Source organism: Trichosurus vulpecula, chromosome 1 (assembly GCF_011100635.1).
Source record: "Trichosurus vulpecula isolate mTriVul1 chromosome 1, mTriVul1.pri, whole genome shotgun sequence".
Taxonomy (NCBI): domain Eukaryota; kingdom Metazoa; phylum Chordata; class Mammalia; order Diprotodontia; family Phalangeridae; genus Trichosurus; species Trichosurus vulpecula.
The window spans coordinates 404,334,571-404,350,533 of NC_050573.1; the positions used below are offsets into that span (position 1 = coordinate 404,334,571).

The 15,963-nt window shown below is 39.0% G+C and overlaps 1 protein-coding gene across 1 annotated transcript in view; it reads right to left on the reverse strand.

Moving 5' to 3' along the window:
- The window catches only part of RICTOR (RPTOR independent companion of MTOR complex 2), a 136,982-nt gene extending 121,264 nt beyond the window's left edge, over positions 1-15,718 (reverse strand). Inside the window, exons 1-2 of the mRNA XM_036759003.1 lie at positions 15,661-15,718; positions 15,432-15,479 (exon numbers count right to left, since the gene is read on the reverse strand). Coding sequence (XP_036614898.1) covers positions 15,432-15,479; positions 15,661-15,709 — 97 coding nt within the window. The 5' untranslated portion in view covers positions 15,710-15,718. The remainder of the gene's footprint in view (positions 1-15,431; positions 15,480-15,660) is intronic.
- Between the last annotated feature and the right edge of the window lie 245 nt (positions 15,719-15,963).

The window sequence follows — 15,963 nt, forward strand, 5'->3', positions numbered from 1 at the left end:
GTCACGAAAACCTAAAGAGAAGAAAGTATCAAAGAGAAGAAACTGACAGTGTCAAAGGGTACAGAGAAGTTAAAAAGAATGAGAACTGAGAAAAGGACGTTAGATTTGGCAACTGAGAGACTTAGTAACTTTGGAAAGAACCAGTGATGTGAAAATATGGAAAATGGATCAAGGGGAAAATATGAACACTATACCAATTTTCTACTAAAGTTTAACTGATGTAAGGCAATCACCACAATAAGGAGCCCAACAAAGCCTAGGAACTTACTGAGCTAGTAAATATTTCATACCCTTGCCAAGCAGAGAAATGGCAGCCAAAGCTTGCGCTGATTTAGCATGTCAAACCTTATATAAATTAGTGTAAGACTGTGAATAGTACTAGTCTCATTCTGCAATGAGTCCTTCACCTCTTTATTAGTAAGTAGGCAGCATATGTTTCATTATTAGTCCTCCAGAAAAGTGGCTGGTCACTATACTAACAAAAGTTCAGCACAAGACTATTGTGCTTATTTATCAATTCCCTAACTTATGGGCATTACTCCAGATTCCCATACTTTGCCACCTCAAAGAGTTAAAATATTTTGCACATCCACATGAGGCTTTTTGGCTTCTGTCATTCAATCTACACTCCATCGAACTCTCTTCCCCCTCTCCTTCCGCCTTTTCCCTCCAATTTTCCTGTTGAGTGAAATGGATTTTTGTACCCAACTCTCTGTGTGTATTCCTCCTCCTTTTGACCAGTTCAGTGGAGAGGTTTAACCGTCCTCCCCTACCTCTTCCTATTCTGTTTAAAAATAGCTACTTGCTGCACCCTGATTGTGAGAGGTAATTTTACTTTTCTTTGCCTTTGCCACCTTCCACCCTGTAGTCTTTTCCTCTCTTTCTATTCTTTCCTTAAGATCACCAAGACATAACAGAACTACTCTCAGAACTCATCTAACTGAATTCCCCTATGAACTCTGATGATGATAGGGTTCAGAGGAAATAGGTATCACCTCCCCATATTTGAATATAAGCAATTTATCCTTGTTTAGTCCTTTACCTTTTCGTGTTTCTCTTCACTCCTGTGTTTGAATTTCAAAGTTTCTCCGCAGCTCTGGTCTTTTCACCAGGAGTGCTAAGAAATGCTCAACTGCATTAAAAATCCATTTTTCCTCTGTAGTAGATTATACCAAGTTTTGGGGTAGGTTATTCTTGACTGTAATCCCATATCCTTTTCCTTCTGAAATACTGTATTCCAAATTCTCTATTACTTTATTGCAGTGGCTGGTAAATCATGAGTGATCCTGACTGGCATTTCAGTACTTGAATACTTTCTTTTTGGCTACTTGCAGTATTTTTTCTTTGACCTGAAGTTCTGGGTTTTGGCTACAGTGTTCCTGGGAATTTACATTTTGGGGTTTCTTTCAGAAGCTAAGTAATGGGTTCTATTTCCACTTTGCCTTCTACTTCTAAATCTCTGGGAAGTTTTCTTTTCAGATTTCATATAATAGGATGTTTGACTCTTTTGGTCACAGCGTTCAGTGAGTTCAGTGATTCTTAAATTTTTTTCCTCATTAGTCTGTTTTCCAGGTCAGTTGTTTTTGCTATGAGATACTTCACATTTTCTTCTATTTTTTTTTCAGCCTTTTGACTTTATTATTTCTTGTTGTCTCATGAAGTCATGTGGCTTCTGTTTGTTCCATTTTAATTTTCAGGAAGTTTGTTGTTTGGGCAAAGTTTTGTACCTCTTGTGCCAAACTGTTAATTCCCATTCCAATTTTTTTCCACAGTTTTTTTCCATTTTTTTCCTTAAGCACTCTCATTCCATTTATAAAAAGATCTCTCTATTTTTAATTTTCAACATTCACTTTCATAAATTTAAATTTTCTCCCTCCCTTCTCCCCTGCCCAAGACGGCATGCAATCCAATATAGGCTCTACATATACATTCCTACTAAACATATTTTCACATTAGTCATGTTGTATAAAAGTACTAGAACAAATGGGAGGAACCATGTGAAAGAAAAAAACGAAACAAAACAAAAAGAAAATAGTCTGCTTTGCTCTGCATTCAGACTCCATAGTTCCTTCTCTGGAATGTAGATGAAATTCTTCAAGGGCTTTGCATTGCTGAGAAAGGCCAAATCCATTAGAGTCAGTCATCACACTCTGTGGTCGTTACCATGCACAATGTTCTCCTTGTCGTGCTCACTTCACTGAGCATGAGTTCATAGAAGTCTTTCCAGGTTTTTCTGAAGTCCACCTGCTGATCATTTCTCATAGCATAATAGTACTTCATTACATTCATATATTACAACTTGTTCAGCCATTCCCCAGCTGATGGGCATCCCCTCAATTTCCAGTTCTTGGCCACCACAAAAAGAGCTGCTATAAATATTTTTGTATATATGGGTTCTTTTTCCATTTTTATGATCTCTTTGGGATACAGCCCTCAAAGAGGTATTGCTAGGTCAAAGGGTATGTGCATTTTTATAGCCCTTTGGGCATAGTTCTAAATTGCTCTCCAGAATGATTGGATCAGCTCACAACTCCACCAACAATGAGTTAGTGTTCCAACTTGCCCACATCTTCTCCAACATTTATCACTTTCCTGTTTTGTCATGTTAGCTAATCTGATAGGTGTGATGTGGTACCTCAGAGATGTTTTGATTTGCATCTCTCTAACCAATACTGATTTAGAGCATTTTTTCATGTGACTATAGATAGCCTTCATTCCTTCCTCTGAAAACTGCCTATTCGTACCCTTTGACCATTTACCAACTGGAGAATTGTAAAAAGATTTAACTCTTTTTTAACTCTTGCCTCATCTATTTCAGGAAGTCTATGCCTTAACTATGTGTTTCTGTGAGGTACTGCTTGAGGACAGTTTTGGAGTCATTCTCTTTCTTCTGCATTTGTGTCTTAAGCATCCTTGCCACCATAATATATCATTATAGTGGGGTTGTTTTTTGGTTTGCTCATTCTTCCAGTCTACTTCCTGACTTTAGACTTCATGTTAGGGCTGGACTTTGCCACATTTCTAAAGGAAAGTTCTGGGCTAGTCCTGTTGCTGCTTTGTTGAGACTGAGTGCTGTCTTATTCCAGGCTCTCAGAAACAGGCTAGTGACCTACAAGCTTTCAGTGCTCCCAAAAGGGGTTGGATCCAACACAAAGTCCGACTGCTATACCCCACCCACCCCACCCCAAGACTGAGTGCTGCAATTTCCTGACCTAGGTCTGGGTCTATACAATAGTACATTGCTACTAGACTCCACATTCATTAGCCAGCTAGAAAGCATTACTGATTCAAAGTGGAAGAATTATAGACTCCTCTTTGGTCTGAGTTTCCTGTGTTGGTTATTCCTCTGAAGACTGGACTAGATGTTAGAAGTGAGATCCTGCTTTATGCCTGAGATCTGAGCTGTATCACTGGTACTACTGGCTTTCTGAACTTTCTTCTTTCTCAGTACATGGTACGCCACCTGGGTCCCCTTCTCACTCTAAACTGTATCTTCAACTTGGAACAAGGTAGAAGGTGACAAAGTTGCCAAGTGGCACCTGTCTCCAATAAAGTGCCCCAATATGGGTCTGCTCCAATATACAGTCTTTCCCCAGGTGCCAGAGTTCTCCATAGGCTAAGTACTCCTGCCTCAGCCCTGTCTCCAGTGTCTGCCTCTCTATGCCAACCTGGCCCAAAGGACTCACTGTGACTTCTTCTAGATTTCTCCATCAGGATTTGGTCTGGTGCATTTTATAGATATGTTTAGAAGAGTTATGGATGGGAGCTCAGTTTCATTGCTTCCTTCTATTCCACCACCTTGACTCACAAGATGATTTCTAAATTCTCTTCCAGATCTAAATTCTATGATCCTATGATTAATAATACATAATTCCATGTTGAATTTATTATGTATGTGGCACTATATTAGACTTAACGGAAAGATTAAAGTCCCTGCACTCTGTAAAGAGTAGTATGAAACTCTTTTTATCAATCTATTATACTAATGCTTCCGTCCCAAACATTTCTGTCAAATTACACTGTAATCACTGAAAGGTGAAAAGATGAGTTGTTAGAATGAGAAAAGTAGCAATTTGGTACTTTATTGCCAATAGTCCTTATTCTCCAATTTATATGAAATGTTATCTGCAAACCACAACAGTCAATAATGTTTAAAGCCCTCAGACCTTAGAGTAGTCAACTCTCAATTAACGCTATCAATGGAGACAGATATAAATACAATTTTGAAAAAAGGAAAATCCAAAGATAATTTGTTTGGTTTAAGAGTGTGGTCAGATACTCATACTTTCTCTCCTTCACTCATATATTCTCCTTCTCTAATACCCTATAACCTCCCTAATTCTACAAACCAAAAGACCTCAGGTTAGTAAGATAATTCACAAAGTGGATAATCCACAAAGGATAATCAAAAATTGAATCTATTTGCATTTTGATACATAAAAAAAAAATTTCAAGAGACTTTACTTATTTAAAACCAATTCAGTCTCACTTGTTATATTCCAACACTGAATATATACTCACAAACTTCTGACTTAAAATAGGTTCTATTTTTTAAAAAAGCTAAAATGCCCCCACAGATAAGTAATTAAGGGAGATGAACCAACGGTTCTCAAAATAACTACAAAGAATGCTTCAAATCACTAATAATGGGAGAAATGTAAATCAAAACAACCCTGAGGTTTTACCTCACACCCTGCAAGTTGACCAAGATGACAAAAAATTACCAAACTCAATATTGCAGAGTTGTGGAATGACAGGCACACTAATATGATCCTGGTGGAAGTGTGAAATGATGCGATCATTTTAAAAAGCTATCTGAAATAACACAAATAAAGTGACTAAAATATCCATACTATTTGAATCAGACTCCATTGCTAGACTTGTACCCCAAGGAAGTCATCAATAAAAAAAAAAGTCTCCATATACACCAAAATATTTATAGCAGCACTTTTTGCGATAGCAAAGAATTGGAAACAAAGTAGATGCTCATTGATTTGGGAATGGCTAAACAAACTGTGGTACATGAAGGTAATGGAATATTACTGTGCTGTGAGAAATGATATATGTGATGAATAGAGAAGCATGAAAAGCTCTATATGAACTGATGCAAAGTGAAATAAGCAGAGGCAAGAAAAAATATGCATAGTAAGTACAAAAACACACACACAAAAAAAACAAACCCAAGTTAATTAACAAAATTATAAAGATCACTTGAATAAAGAGCTGTGAGAAAACACCCTCAACCTACCCCTTCGTAGAAGTGGGAGGTCCACAAGTGTTACAAATTGCATGTTTTCAGGCTTTTTCAATGTATTGCTCAATTGTGCAAGGATTTGCTGCCTCCTTCTACCAAGGTTTTGGGTTTCTGAAAATAGGGTCAAGCCAGAAGAGATTCAGAACTAGAAAAAGCAAAAAATGAAGTATTTGCATGTTTATCTGTGCATCTGACTACATCCTAGAGTGAAATGTCAACTCAGTTTTATATACTAATAAAGAGATACAGAGGTATAGATATACCCAAACAGATAACCTTTACAATTTTCTTTGGAATATACCAATGTTTTGTTTGTCCTCATATTCTTCCCCTTCTTCTACCTTTCCAATTATGTCTCATTTATGGAACTATTAAAATTAATTTTAATTTTTTGATCATATATTACTGGGGGGGGGCAGTGAAAGGAAGCTGAACTATGATTTTAATTTGTAGGTAACCCAGATAAATCAGTTGAAAAGTTAACAAACATCATTCAACAAAGCTAGTATATATAAGGTACTGTGCTAGGGGCTGGGGCATGTACAAATAAACAAAAAGACATGGCCTCTGCCTTCAAGTTCACAATTTAGTAAGGGAGATAATGCAGATACAGAAATACCCTTAGATCATAAATATACACAAAGGCGAATAAATTTTATAAGGGGAAGTAGAGATCATTTCAAATTGGAAAAAGGCGGGAAAATTTCACAGAGTGTGAGGTGGTATATTAGTTCACCAACAGGGAGATTAAGCCATTCCAGATTCTTAAGAGTAGGAAGAAAGGCCCAGAGGAGATAGCAGAATTATGGATTAGGCAATGGTTTTGTCTAGTTTAATATGCAATATAATACTATTAATACTCTGCATTTTTTCACTCTTTCATATTATCTGCGCCACTTTCCTGTTATGGTTAGGTAGAAGCTGATTAAGGTCAAGTCAGCAAGCATTTATTAAGGGCTCAATGTACCACACACGGTGTTAAGTATACATAGGAAGGCTGTGCTGGAGGCAACACAATTGAGAACACTGAAAGTCAAAAGAGGTTCTAAAGCTTGTTGAGTTTTCAAATTCTTTGATAACATATACCACCAGTTCCACATTGTTAAATATTGAAAAATTACTATATCTAAATGTATATTTTTGATGTGCTACTTGGTATTTTAAACATTATATATTTTAAAAAGAAGTATAGGCTTATGCTTCAAACCTTTTGTATAGTCAAATTTATAGTTTTGTAGACTATCTATAGTCTCTAATTCTCCAACTGAGAGGTATTAAAATCTTACAGACTCATGAAGAAGTGGTATCATCATTCTATTGTCATTACTCACTTCACTATGATCTAAGAGAATTTTTATTAGTAATTAGGTGGTTAAAAAGTTAGCAAATATCTGATTGCCTGTTATGAACTCAGCACTGAATATGATGTCATGACAGAGAAAAAGTATATAATATGTAGGATTATAGATTTAGAGTATGGAAGGTATCTTGGAGAGCAAGTATCTGTCTGTGTCCCTCCCCAACCCCATTGTACAGTTGAGGAAACTGAGAACCAGAGAAGTAAAGTCACAGATAAGCAGCAGAGCCAAGATTCTATCAGGCCCTCTTACTTCAAAAACCCAGTTTGTAGCCTTGTTATTGGAAAGATGAGGCTGACACACTTGAAACAGTGAACAATATATAAATTATTTAAACGCTAACTAGTTTGGTAGTAGCCAGAGAAGTGATCTTGAAGGAAGGTAGAGACAAGGAAATTCTAGATCTAGTACTAGAACAAATGTAACTAAAAATGGGGAGAAACAAGTGAGCAAAATATTAAAGTATCTTTTTCCACTTTTAAATACAGAAAAAACACACCGACAAATCAATATTATTTTTTAAAGTTTTTATTGTTGTCTTTATCCCCAATAACCTTACTCTCCCCCTCCCAGACAGCCATCACATATAACAACTATTATTTAAAAAAGAGGGGAAAAAATAATCAGCACAACTGTGCAATACACTTATGTGCAATGTTTAATACCTGTTTGACCTCCCACTTCCACAAAGGAGTGGGGAGAAAGGTACTTCTAATATCTCTTCATTCAAATCATACTTGATCTTTAAAATTGTGCTATATTCACTTTTGACTGTTTGGTATGTGACTGCTTTCCATTTACACTATTTTTGTTATTCTGTATACTGTTTTCTTGGCTCTGCTTACTTCACTCTTAGTTCAGGTAGCTCTTTCCATGCTTCTCTATTCACCACATATATCATTTCTTACATACAGCACAGTGATATGCCATTATATTCATGTAGGGACTTTCTTCTTACTGATAGCTTCACTGGGGTATACATCAAATAATGGAGTTTCTGGTTTAAAGGGTATGGACAATTTAGTCACTTTACCTGCATAACTTCAGAATGCTTTTCAAAATGGTCATACTGATTTACAGCTCAATCAACAATGTATTAGTGTGCCCATCCAACCCCTCCAACATTGAGTATTGCCATACTTTTTATCTTCATCAATTTGCAGTATGTGAGTTAACCATAACTTAAATTAAAATACCATGTCTTACACACACACACACACATTACCAAATAAAGACTGGTTTAAAAGGGTTTAATGGAGTTATAAAAGCTTTCTCTTAACTTGCCTATGGTTCCTAAAAGGTGGTATAATCATAATATAATAAAGCTGAGATGTTAGTAATCACACTAGAACTTCCTCATCTGACAAATGAAAAAGATGAAGGTCCACAGAAGTAACTTGTTCAGAGCCAAATTACTACTTTGCAAGGATTTGGGAATGGAACTAAACTCACCTGCCTTCTAAGTCCAATCCCCTTGCCCTTATACAACCCTGTCTCTTTATTTCCTCCTTTAAATGTTCTTTCTCAACTTCTGAGACACTGTTCTGTTTCTTCTCCTATTCCTGGCTATTTTTTTCCTTCTTTTTTGCTAAGTTCTCTTCTTACTGCCCTTTAACAGTGTTCTCCAAGGTTAACACTGATCCTACTTTAGAGTACACCTCCCCAATGCTGATGTCTCCAAGACCTCTATTTATGCCTAGATTAACTATCGTCTGCTCTCTAGTGCCCTATCTCCGGGTGGCTGAGCATTAATTGCAACATGGATTTTCCAACATCACCTAAAACTAAACACTATAGTAACTGACATTTATATATATCCAGTTCTTCTATAAGTCAACATATTCGTGCCTAAGAATCACAATTATGCAAAATCATACGATTAAAAAAAACCACAGGGTATATGAGGAAAATGGGATTAGGAACACAACACTCAAAAACTTCATCAGTGAGAGATTAAAAAAAAAGATAGGGACCAAATAAAAATAGCAGCACAGTGCTGTACATCTTAAATAGTTAAGAAAATACATGAATACTACACAAAATAGTACTGGCCTCAGATTTCTGCTCCCAGGTTCCCACAGGGCAAGGGCTGGTAAAATTGAGTGGCTGGAGGGGTGGACCTCAACTATGGTGTTAGGTGGGGGAGGGGATTAAAACTAGACAGCCCATGGCTCCTGTTGCACCAGAGGATATACAATAAATATGGCACTTTACCTTGAAAAAGACCCAAAGCATGCATGTGCAACTGGAGGTTAAAAGGATTGCAGCTTGTGAATAACTGTCAAGTGGTGCAATTTTCTGTTTTCTGCTTTCTCACAGATAAAAATCTCACATAAGGAAACACAAAATTCAAGTTATGCTCAAATTGTTCCTTAATATACCAACTGTGGGAACAAATTCACCTTTTCAAAACAAGTGACAAGGCAGAATTTGTTGTAGTTCCTTAAAGTTGACAAATCATTTCATATATATATAGATATATCTCTCTATATATATCTATATATAGATATAGATATATAGATATGTATCTCATCTGAACCACTCAGGGAGATAGCATTCCCATTTTACAAAGAAACTGTAGCTCAATGAAATTAAGTGATATGTCTATGTCAAACAGCTACTAAGTGCTAAAGGCAAAATCCAAACCTAGTTTTCTGCTGACTATAAATCCAGAAAACTTCAATCTATTATCAAAGGCTACAGTATAGTACAGTGGGAAAAGGTACTGGATCTGTAATGAAGGACCTCAGGTCAAATCCTGACTCAGTCACTTACTAACTCTGACACCTCAGGCAAGTCACTTAAATCTCTCTAGGCCTTAAGTTTCTCACCTGCGAAATGAGACAGAGACAGAGAGAGAGGAAAAGAGAGAGAGGAAGAGAGGAAGGGAGAGAGAGAGGGAGGGGGAGAGGGGGAGAGAGAGAGAGAGAGAGAGAGAGAGAGAGAGAGAGTGAGTGTGTGTGTGTGTGTGTGTGTGTGTGTGTGTGAGACACTAGATCAGGGGTGGGGAACCTGCAGCCTCAAGGCCACATTGTGGCCCTATAGTTTCTCAAGTGTGGCCCTTTGACTGAATCAGGTCCTCAAGTGCGGCCCTTTGAATACAGATTCGGTCAAAGGTTGCGGACCTGGAAGGCCACATGTAGCCTTGAGGCTGCAGGTTCCCCATCCCTGGACTAGATAAACCTCTAAAGTCCCTTCTACCTCTACATCTATGAACCTAATTATCTTACCTCTCAAAGATACAACTTTCCCAAATTTTTTCTTTTAGTTGGTAACAACCATAATTTCATGTTTGCCTCAGGCTTGCAAATTTGGAATTACCTTTGCCTTTTTGCTTTCTTTACATTGCTCCCCACGGAGCCCCCTGCCCCCTTTCCGTGTTCAATCTCACCAGTTCTTTTGCATAGCCTCTTAGTTTCAATACTGTTCATTTCCATAGCCACCACCCTGCCCTTATGAGTTTCATAGTCTACCTACAGCCATCTCCTATTCTTACACACTACTGGAGGTGTGCTAGATATAGTCATTTTACAGAGAAACAAATACAAGTTAAATAATGAAGCTACACATACAACAAGAAAACTAGAAAAACAAATAATAGTCTTAAGATCATAAGATTTAGACCTGAAAGGGATCAAAGAAATGATTTGCTTTGACTCTCTTATTTAAAAGAAGAGAAAACCAAGGCCCAGAGGGGAGAAGTGACTTAATCAAGGTCACACAAGTAGGAAGTAACCCAGGTTTTTCAACTCAAAACCCATTTTCCCTACATCTCAGCAGCAACTTTGGGTGCCACATTTTAAAAGGACACTGAGAAGCAACAGCCTGCCCAAAGGAGAACAAGCAGAATCATAAGAAGACTTGAAATCATGACATACAAGTTGAAGAAAGTAGAAATACTGAGTCAGTAAACTTTGGTGGACCATGATAACTGTCTTTAATTATATGAAAGGTTGCCATGTGGAAGCAAGATTAGAGTTGTTTTATTTTGCTCCAGAGAGAGAGGGAGAAGCAAGAACAATGGGTGCAGGTTACTGGGACAGATTTCAGATAGACAGATACAAGGAAAAGCTTCCAGACAAACTTGAGATATCTCAAAGTAAAATGGTTTTCTCTAAAGAGCACAGACTTCCCTATCACTGATGGGCTTCACTTGTCATAGAATATATTCTTTTTACAGTTTAGGTCTCTCTACTATTCTCCCTTTCTAAATGTTTATTGACAATCAAACAGTTTTTTAAGTAAAGGTAAAGAGCTGGCAGGGTAATAAAAGAGGATGTGATCCAAAAAAAAAATCCTATTTTTGGGGTGAATCTATTTGATATTTACAATTAGAGGTATGTGTACACCGGGAATTCACTGCAAACAAAGTAATTGTCATACTATGAAGGTCTGACTCATGGACCTTAAGAGTAGCTTAGTCTTACTATCCTGTTCATCTTCAATTCATTAAGTATCAGACAAGACATTCAGACCAACAATAAAGCCAGGGTACATTTTTGTGAACCCCTTTGGCAATCTGTGAAATCTATGGATCCCTTCTCATAATAAAGCTTTTAAATGCATGAAAAGTTTAGGATTACAAAGGAAACTGGTTTTATTGAAACACGGTTATAAAAAAAAATTTTAAGTTCATGGACCCCAGGTTAAAACCTTTTCTAAAAAAAGGTTCATGGACTCCTACACTAAAGTCTGTCCTCTGAAAAGATCCCTGAAGTAGAAGTAGTAGTTAAGATATCTGGGTTCCAATGCATAGAAAATAGAGGGAAATGAGATACTAACAAAGTTATTAACAAATTTAATGCTGCGGATAGTAAGTGCCTAGCAAGTCGACAAATTAAATAATCAATTTGAATGGCTAGATTTGACAATGAAGAGGCTTGGAATAGGGGCTACAGCATGATTTCAATGGTACAAATAATTCCCCCTGAAAATTGAAAAGTGGCCTGGGGCACCAAGATTAAGTGAACTTCCAAGGGTCAAACAGCTAGTATGCATCAGAGGCAGGATTTGAACCTATCCTCTATCCACTATGCAAAGCAGCCTCCCAAGTAACAGAAAGTAATATTACCTATTACAAATAACTAATTATAATAATGCCTATTGCAATTTTGACTAATCTCAATTGAATCAATCAACAGATATTTAGTTAATGTCAGCTCTAAGTAATTAACATTACTACTACTATGTGAAAAGCACTATACTAGATACTGGGGAAAGTAGTAGACAAAGTAAAAGACACGTTTTCCAACCTCTTAAATGGATAAGGCAGTATTTGGATAAATTGCAAAACAAAATATCACCTTCTCCTCCAAGTACTATTCACTTATTACTTTTCACATACATCTTTAGTATACACAAATCACTTTTTTCCTATTATATTCAAGGGGTAATATATTACAGACAACCATATATAGCAGTGTACCTAGTAGAAAGACAGCTAGGTGTTGAAGTGGATAGAGTACTGGGCCTGGAGTCAGGAGACATCTTCCTGAGTTCAAATCCAGCTTCAGACATTTACTAGATACTAGGCAAGTTACTTACCCCTGTTTGCCTCAGTTTCCTCATCTGTTAAATGATCTGGAGAAGGAAATGTTATCTTTGCCAAGAAAACCCAAAATAGGGTCACAAAGAGTTGGACATAACTGAACAACAACACATAGTAGAAAGAATGTTGAACTCAGAACCAAAAATACCTGAGTTCAAATCCACCTCAGACTCTTACTAGCTGTATGACCATGGTAAAGTCATTTATCCCTTCTAAGTCTCAGTTTCCTCACCTGTAAAATGGGGATGACAATAACTACAGTTAGTACTTATCCTACAGGATTCAAATGTGATCTGTGTAAATCACTTTACAAACTTTAAAGAACAATATACTTATCTTATTTTCATATTTAACTGGTTTAAAGAAACCTCAAATTTAACCTTAATATAATTTCTTACTGTTAGGTATATAATAATTCAAATTCTTCCCCTTCTCTTTTTTAGATGTTGTTTACATAATTCTCATTTTATGTAACAGATGTATGCTAAAATGTACATGTATCATATTAACCATAGCTTCTATTTCATAGAATAAAAAACAGGTAACTTAAATTACAGCAAAATTGCTAGAGCAGTTAAAATGCTGGAGCCCCAACCTGATTTTATACAAGACAATCCATTTCACGTACAGCTGATTCATCCACCCAGATTGCCCTACTATTCTGTTGACTCAGAAAGGAATGGTTCAGGTCACTACTGAAATGTGAAACTTTCTTCAGATTGGGTCCACAAATCCTCTTTACCCAATGAAACAATCACAATTCTCTAGCTTACAGTTTAAAAAAATACTTTCACTATAAAAGTGCCAATAAATCTTATAGACCTGTTTAAGCCAAGCTTCTCTGTAATACAGAGTATGTTACATTCTCACATCTTCTACACTGCTTTTTAAAAATTATTTTCCACTTATTCTTATGTTTACATTTTGTTGTAACTTATAAAATCTTCTAGGAGACAGAAACTATCTACTACTTACTTTGTATTATCCCTAAAACAAAACAATACTGTGCATACCACAGGATGCTTACTTCTTCACTACTCATTTGGTTCTTTGGCCCATCTTCCCATTTCCCATCCCTTCTTCCCACAAGCTTCCCCTGTTTACCTCCTCTTTCCACTTTTCAGCTTCTCTTTATACTTTGTCTTCCTCCCATTAGAATGTAAGCTCCTTAAGGACATGGAATAGCTTTCTTTTTGCTTATTATATTTGCATTTCCAGCTCTTTGAATGTCTTGGCACATATTAAGCACTTACATGCTTGTTAAGTTGACATGACAACAGGCATTTAATAAATGCTTGCTAGAAAAAACAAGTGAAGTTTAAAAACCAAGGTCTGATACATATGACAAATCTCAGTAAAGCAAGCCCAACTGAAATCAAATTTGAACATTCAATTTGTAGACTAGCCATACACCTAAGATTCAGTCATCAACCCTGTATACAATATCTCAATTAACCCACTAAAATAAATTACTAAGTCAATTTAAAAGCACAAATTCCATTTGGAGTTCACCTAATTGTATCTCTTAAATAAAGCATTCGGATATAAATCAAATTGCTAATAAACTACCCGTGGTAAAAGACTAGCTATGCCAAGTTTCAGTTTTGTAGAAACTAGATTTGTTTTGGTAGAAAAGTTCTGAAGATGGAAGTGACAAACAACACTTTTTTGATTATGTATTTTCCCAGTCATTGCAACTCAAGATATTGTCTACTTTCATTACATTCAGAAGCCAAAAAGTTTTAGAGCAATTATAATGTCCCAAATTTTACTAAAGAGTATCAATTTTCCCCTTAGGCAGTGCACTGATTGCTGCTTCTATCACTTAAAAAGACTAAGTCGTTTCACTTCAAAAATTCTTCTACTTGAAACCTTTAGCTCCTTTGAATCCAAATCCTTAGACTCAAAGTATAACCCATTAACGGTTCTATTGCAGCTGGACAGCTACATAAGAGCTCAACCTTCCTGTCATTAATAACTGTCACGATTTGAAAGGAATACTAAAAATATTAAAAACTGTTATACTTACTAGCTTTTGAAGTCAGAAATAGCCTCAATGGACATCAAGCAATAATTTAACTACAATACAGAATCTACTCTGGATTTTTCTCAATATTGAAACTGCGAAATTGAGACTAAAATTGTGTCTTCAGATATGCAGAGTTTGAACTTCAAAGGTTTTTTCCGGCTTCGACGATCATGTAAAATAGACTACAGTATAGGAAAAAGTCTAAGTGAAACTGGTTCTACTCTGAAACAGCAAACCAGAGAGAGAAAGAGAAAGAAAGAGAGAGAGAGAGAAGAAGAAGAAGAAGAAGAAGAAGAAGAAGAAGAAGAAGAAGAAGAAGAAGAAGAGGAGGAGGAGGAGGAGGAGGAGGAGGAGGAAGAAGAAGGAGGAGAAGGAGGAGGAGGAGGAGGAGAAGAAGGAGGAGAGGAGGAGAAGAGAAAAATCGTTTCTACAATCACCGAATCTTAGAGCAGAGCGAAGAACGCATTCCAACATAGCCATCGATGGAAGGAATGTTGGGCAAGGGTAGGTCTCTTAAAAATACAGCTGAGGTTTTCTACCAGTTCAGACGGTGTAAACAAACCTTCCTAGCTGCAGCCGACGGTAAACAATGAACCTGCAGCAGGGTGAGGGGGCGGTCTCTGCCAACTACACTCCCGGCGGCCCGGGAAAAGGGGAGGAGGGGGGTGTGTGTGTGGGAGGGGGATCCAGCTGTACCAGACACCTCGCAGTAAGCAGCCGGTTCTCAGGCTCGCCACAGAAAATATATCGATCCCCTGCATTTCCCCCGAGGTGGTGAATAAAGAAGCAATCATGTATTCTGCGGTGGGGGTGGGGGGGGGGGGACAGGATGTGGTCGCTCTTCCCCCTAGACATCCTCCTGCAACCTAAATAACAGCTTCTACCTCCCCCCTCCCCAGGCCGCCCCCAGGACCGAGTTGCACAAGACTCCGGGAGAAAGTACATCCTTTTCCCCTTCCAAGTCCTCAAGAACCGAACAGCCCTGGAGTTCGTCTCCCCCGCTCTCTGCCACCCACCCGGGACTGTGAGAAAGCTGGCAGGGAGGGGGACTAGCAGGGACAGGGGTAGAAGCCGGGGCAGGGGTGGCCCAGGGAGGGGACCCGGACAGAAGGGGGATGGGTCCCGCAGGGCAGTCCCGGGGCCCGCCGTTCGGACCTAGCACCCCGCCCCTCCCCCCCAAACCCCGGGCCCAAACCCCGGGGCCGCGCGAGCCCGCCCCCGTCCCCGCCCGCCGTTAGTTACCTCGGGTGAGATCCAGCGGGACGTTCTCCTCGCCGCTGTCATTCCGCCCTGCGCGAAACACAGAGAGACCCAGTTAGGACTCGCAGGCCGGCGGCGGCCCCGGCCACAGCCAGAGCCCTGGGCGCAGTCCCCAGGCCCGCCCCGCGGGCCCGGGGGACGGGAGAGGGAGAGACGACCCTGAGAGGGTGGAGCACACGGAGCGGAGGGGAGAGGGGTAGTAGAGGGTTACCTCGTATCCTGAGGTGCTTCAGCGAGCGGCCGCGGACACTCGCCGCCATGTTGACGGGCTTCAGTCACAACACCGGAAACCTCGCCCAATCGCGCGAGAGCCCCCTTCCCCTCTCCCCCGCCCTCCGTTTCCTTTCCTCCTCCCTCCCCTCCCATCTCCTCCCCACCCAGCGCTAGCCTCGCCTCGCCTGGCCTCCGCATCCTCGCTCCTCCTCCTCCTCCACTTTCTCCTCCGCCCTTCCTCCCTCTCCTATCGCGAGCCAGGCCGGAGGGGGCGGGGCGAGGGGCCCAGAGCGGGAAGCCT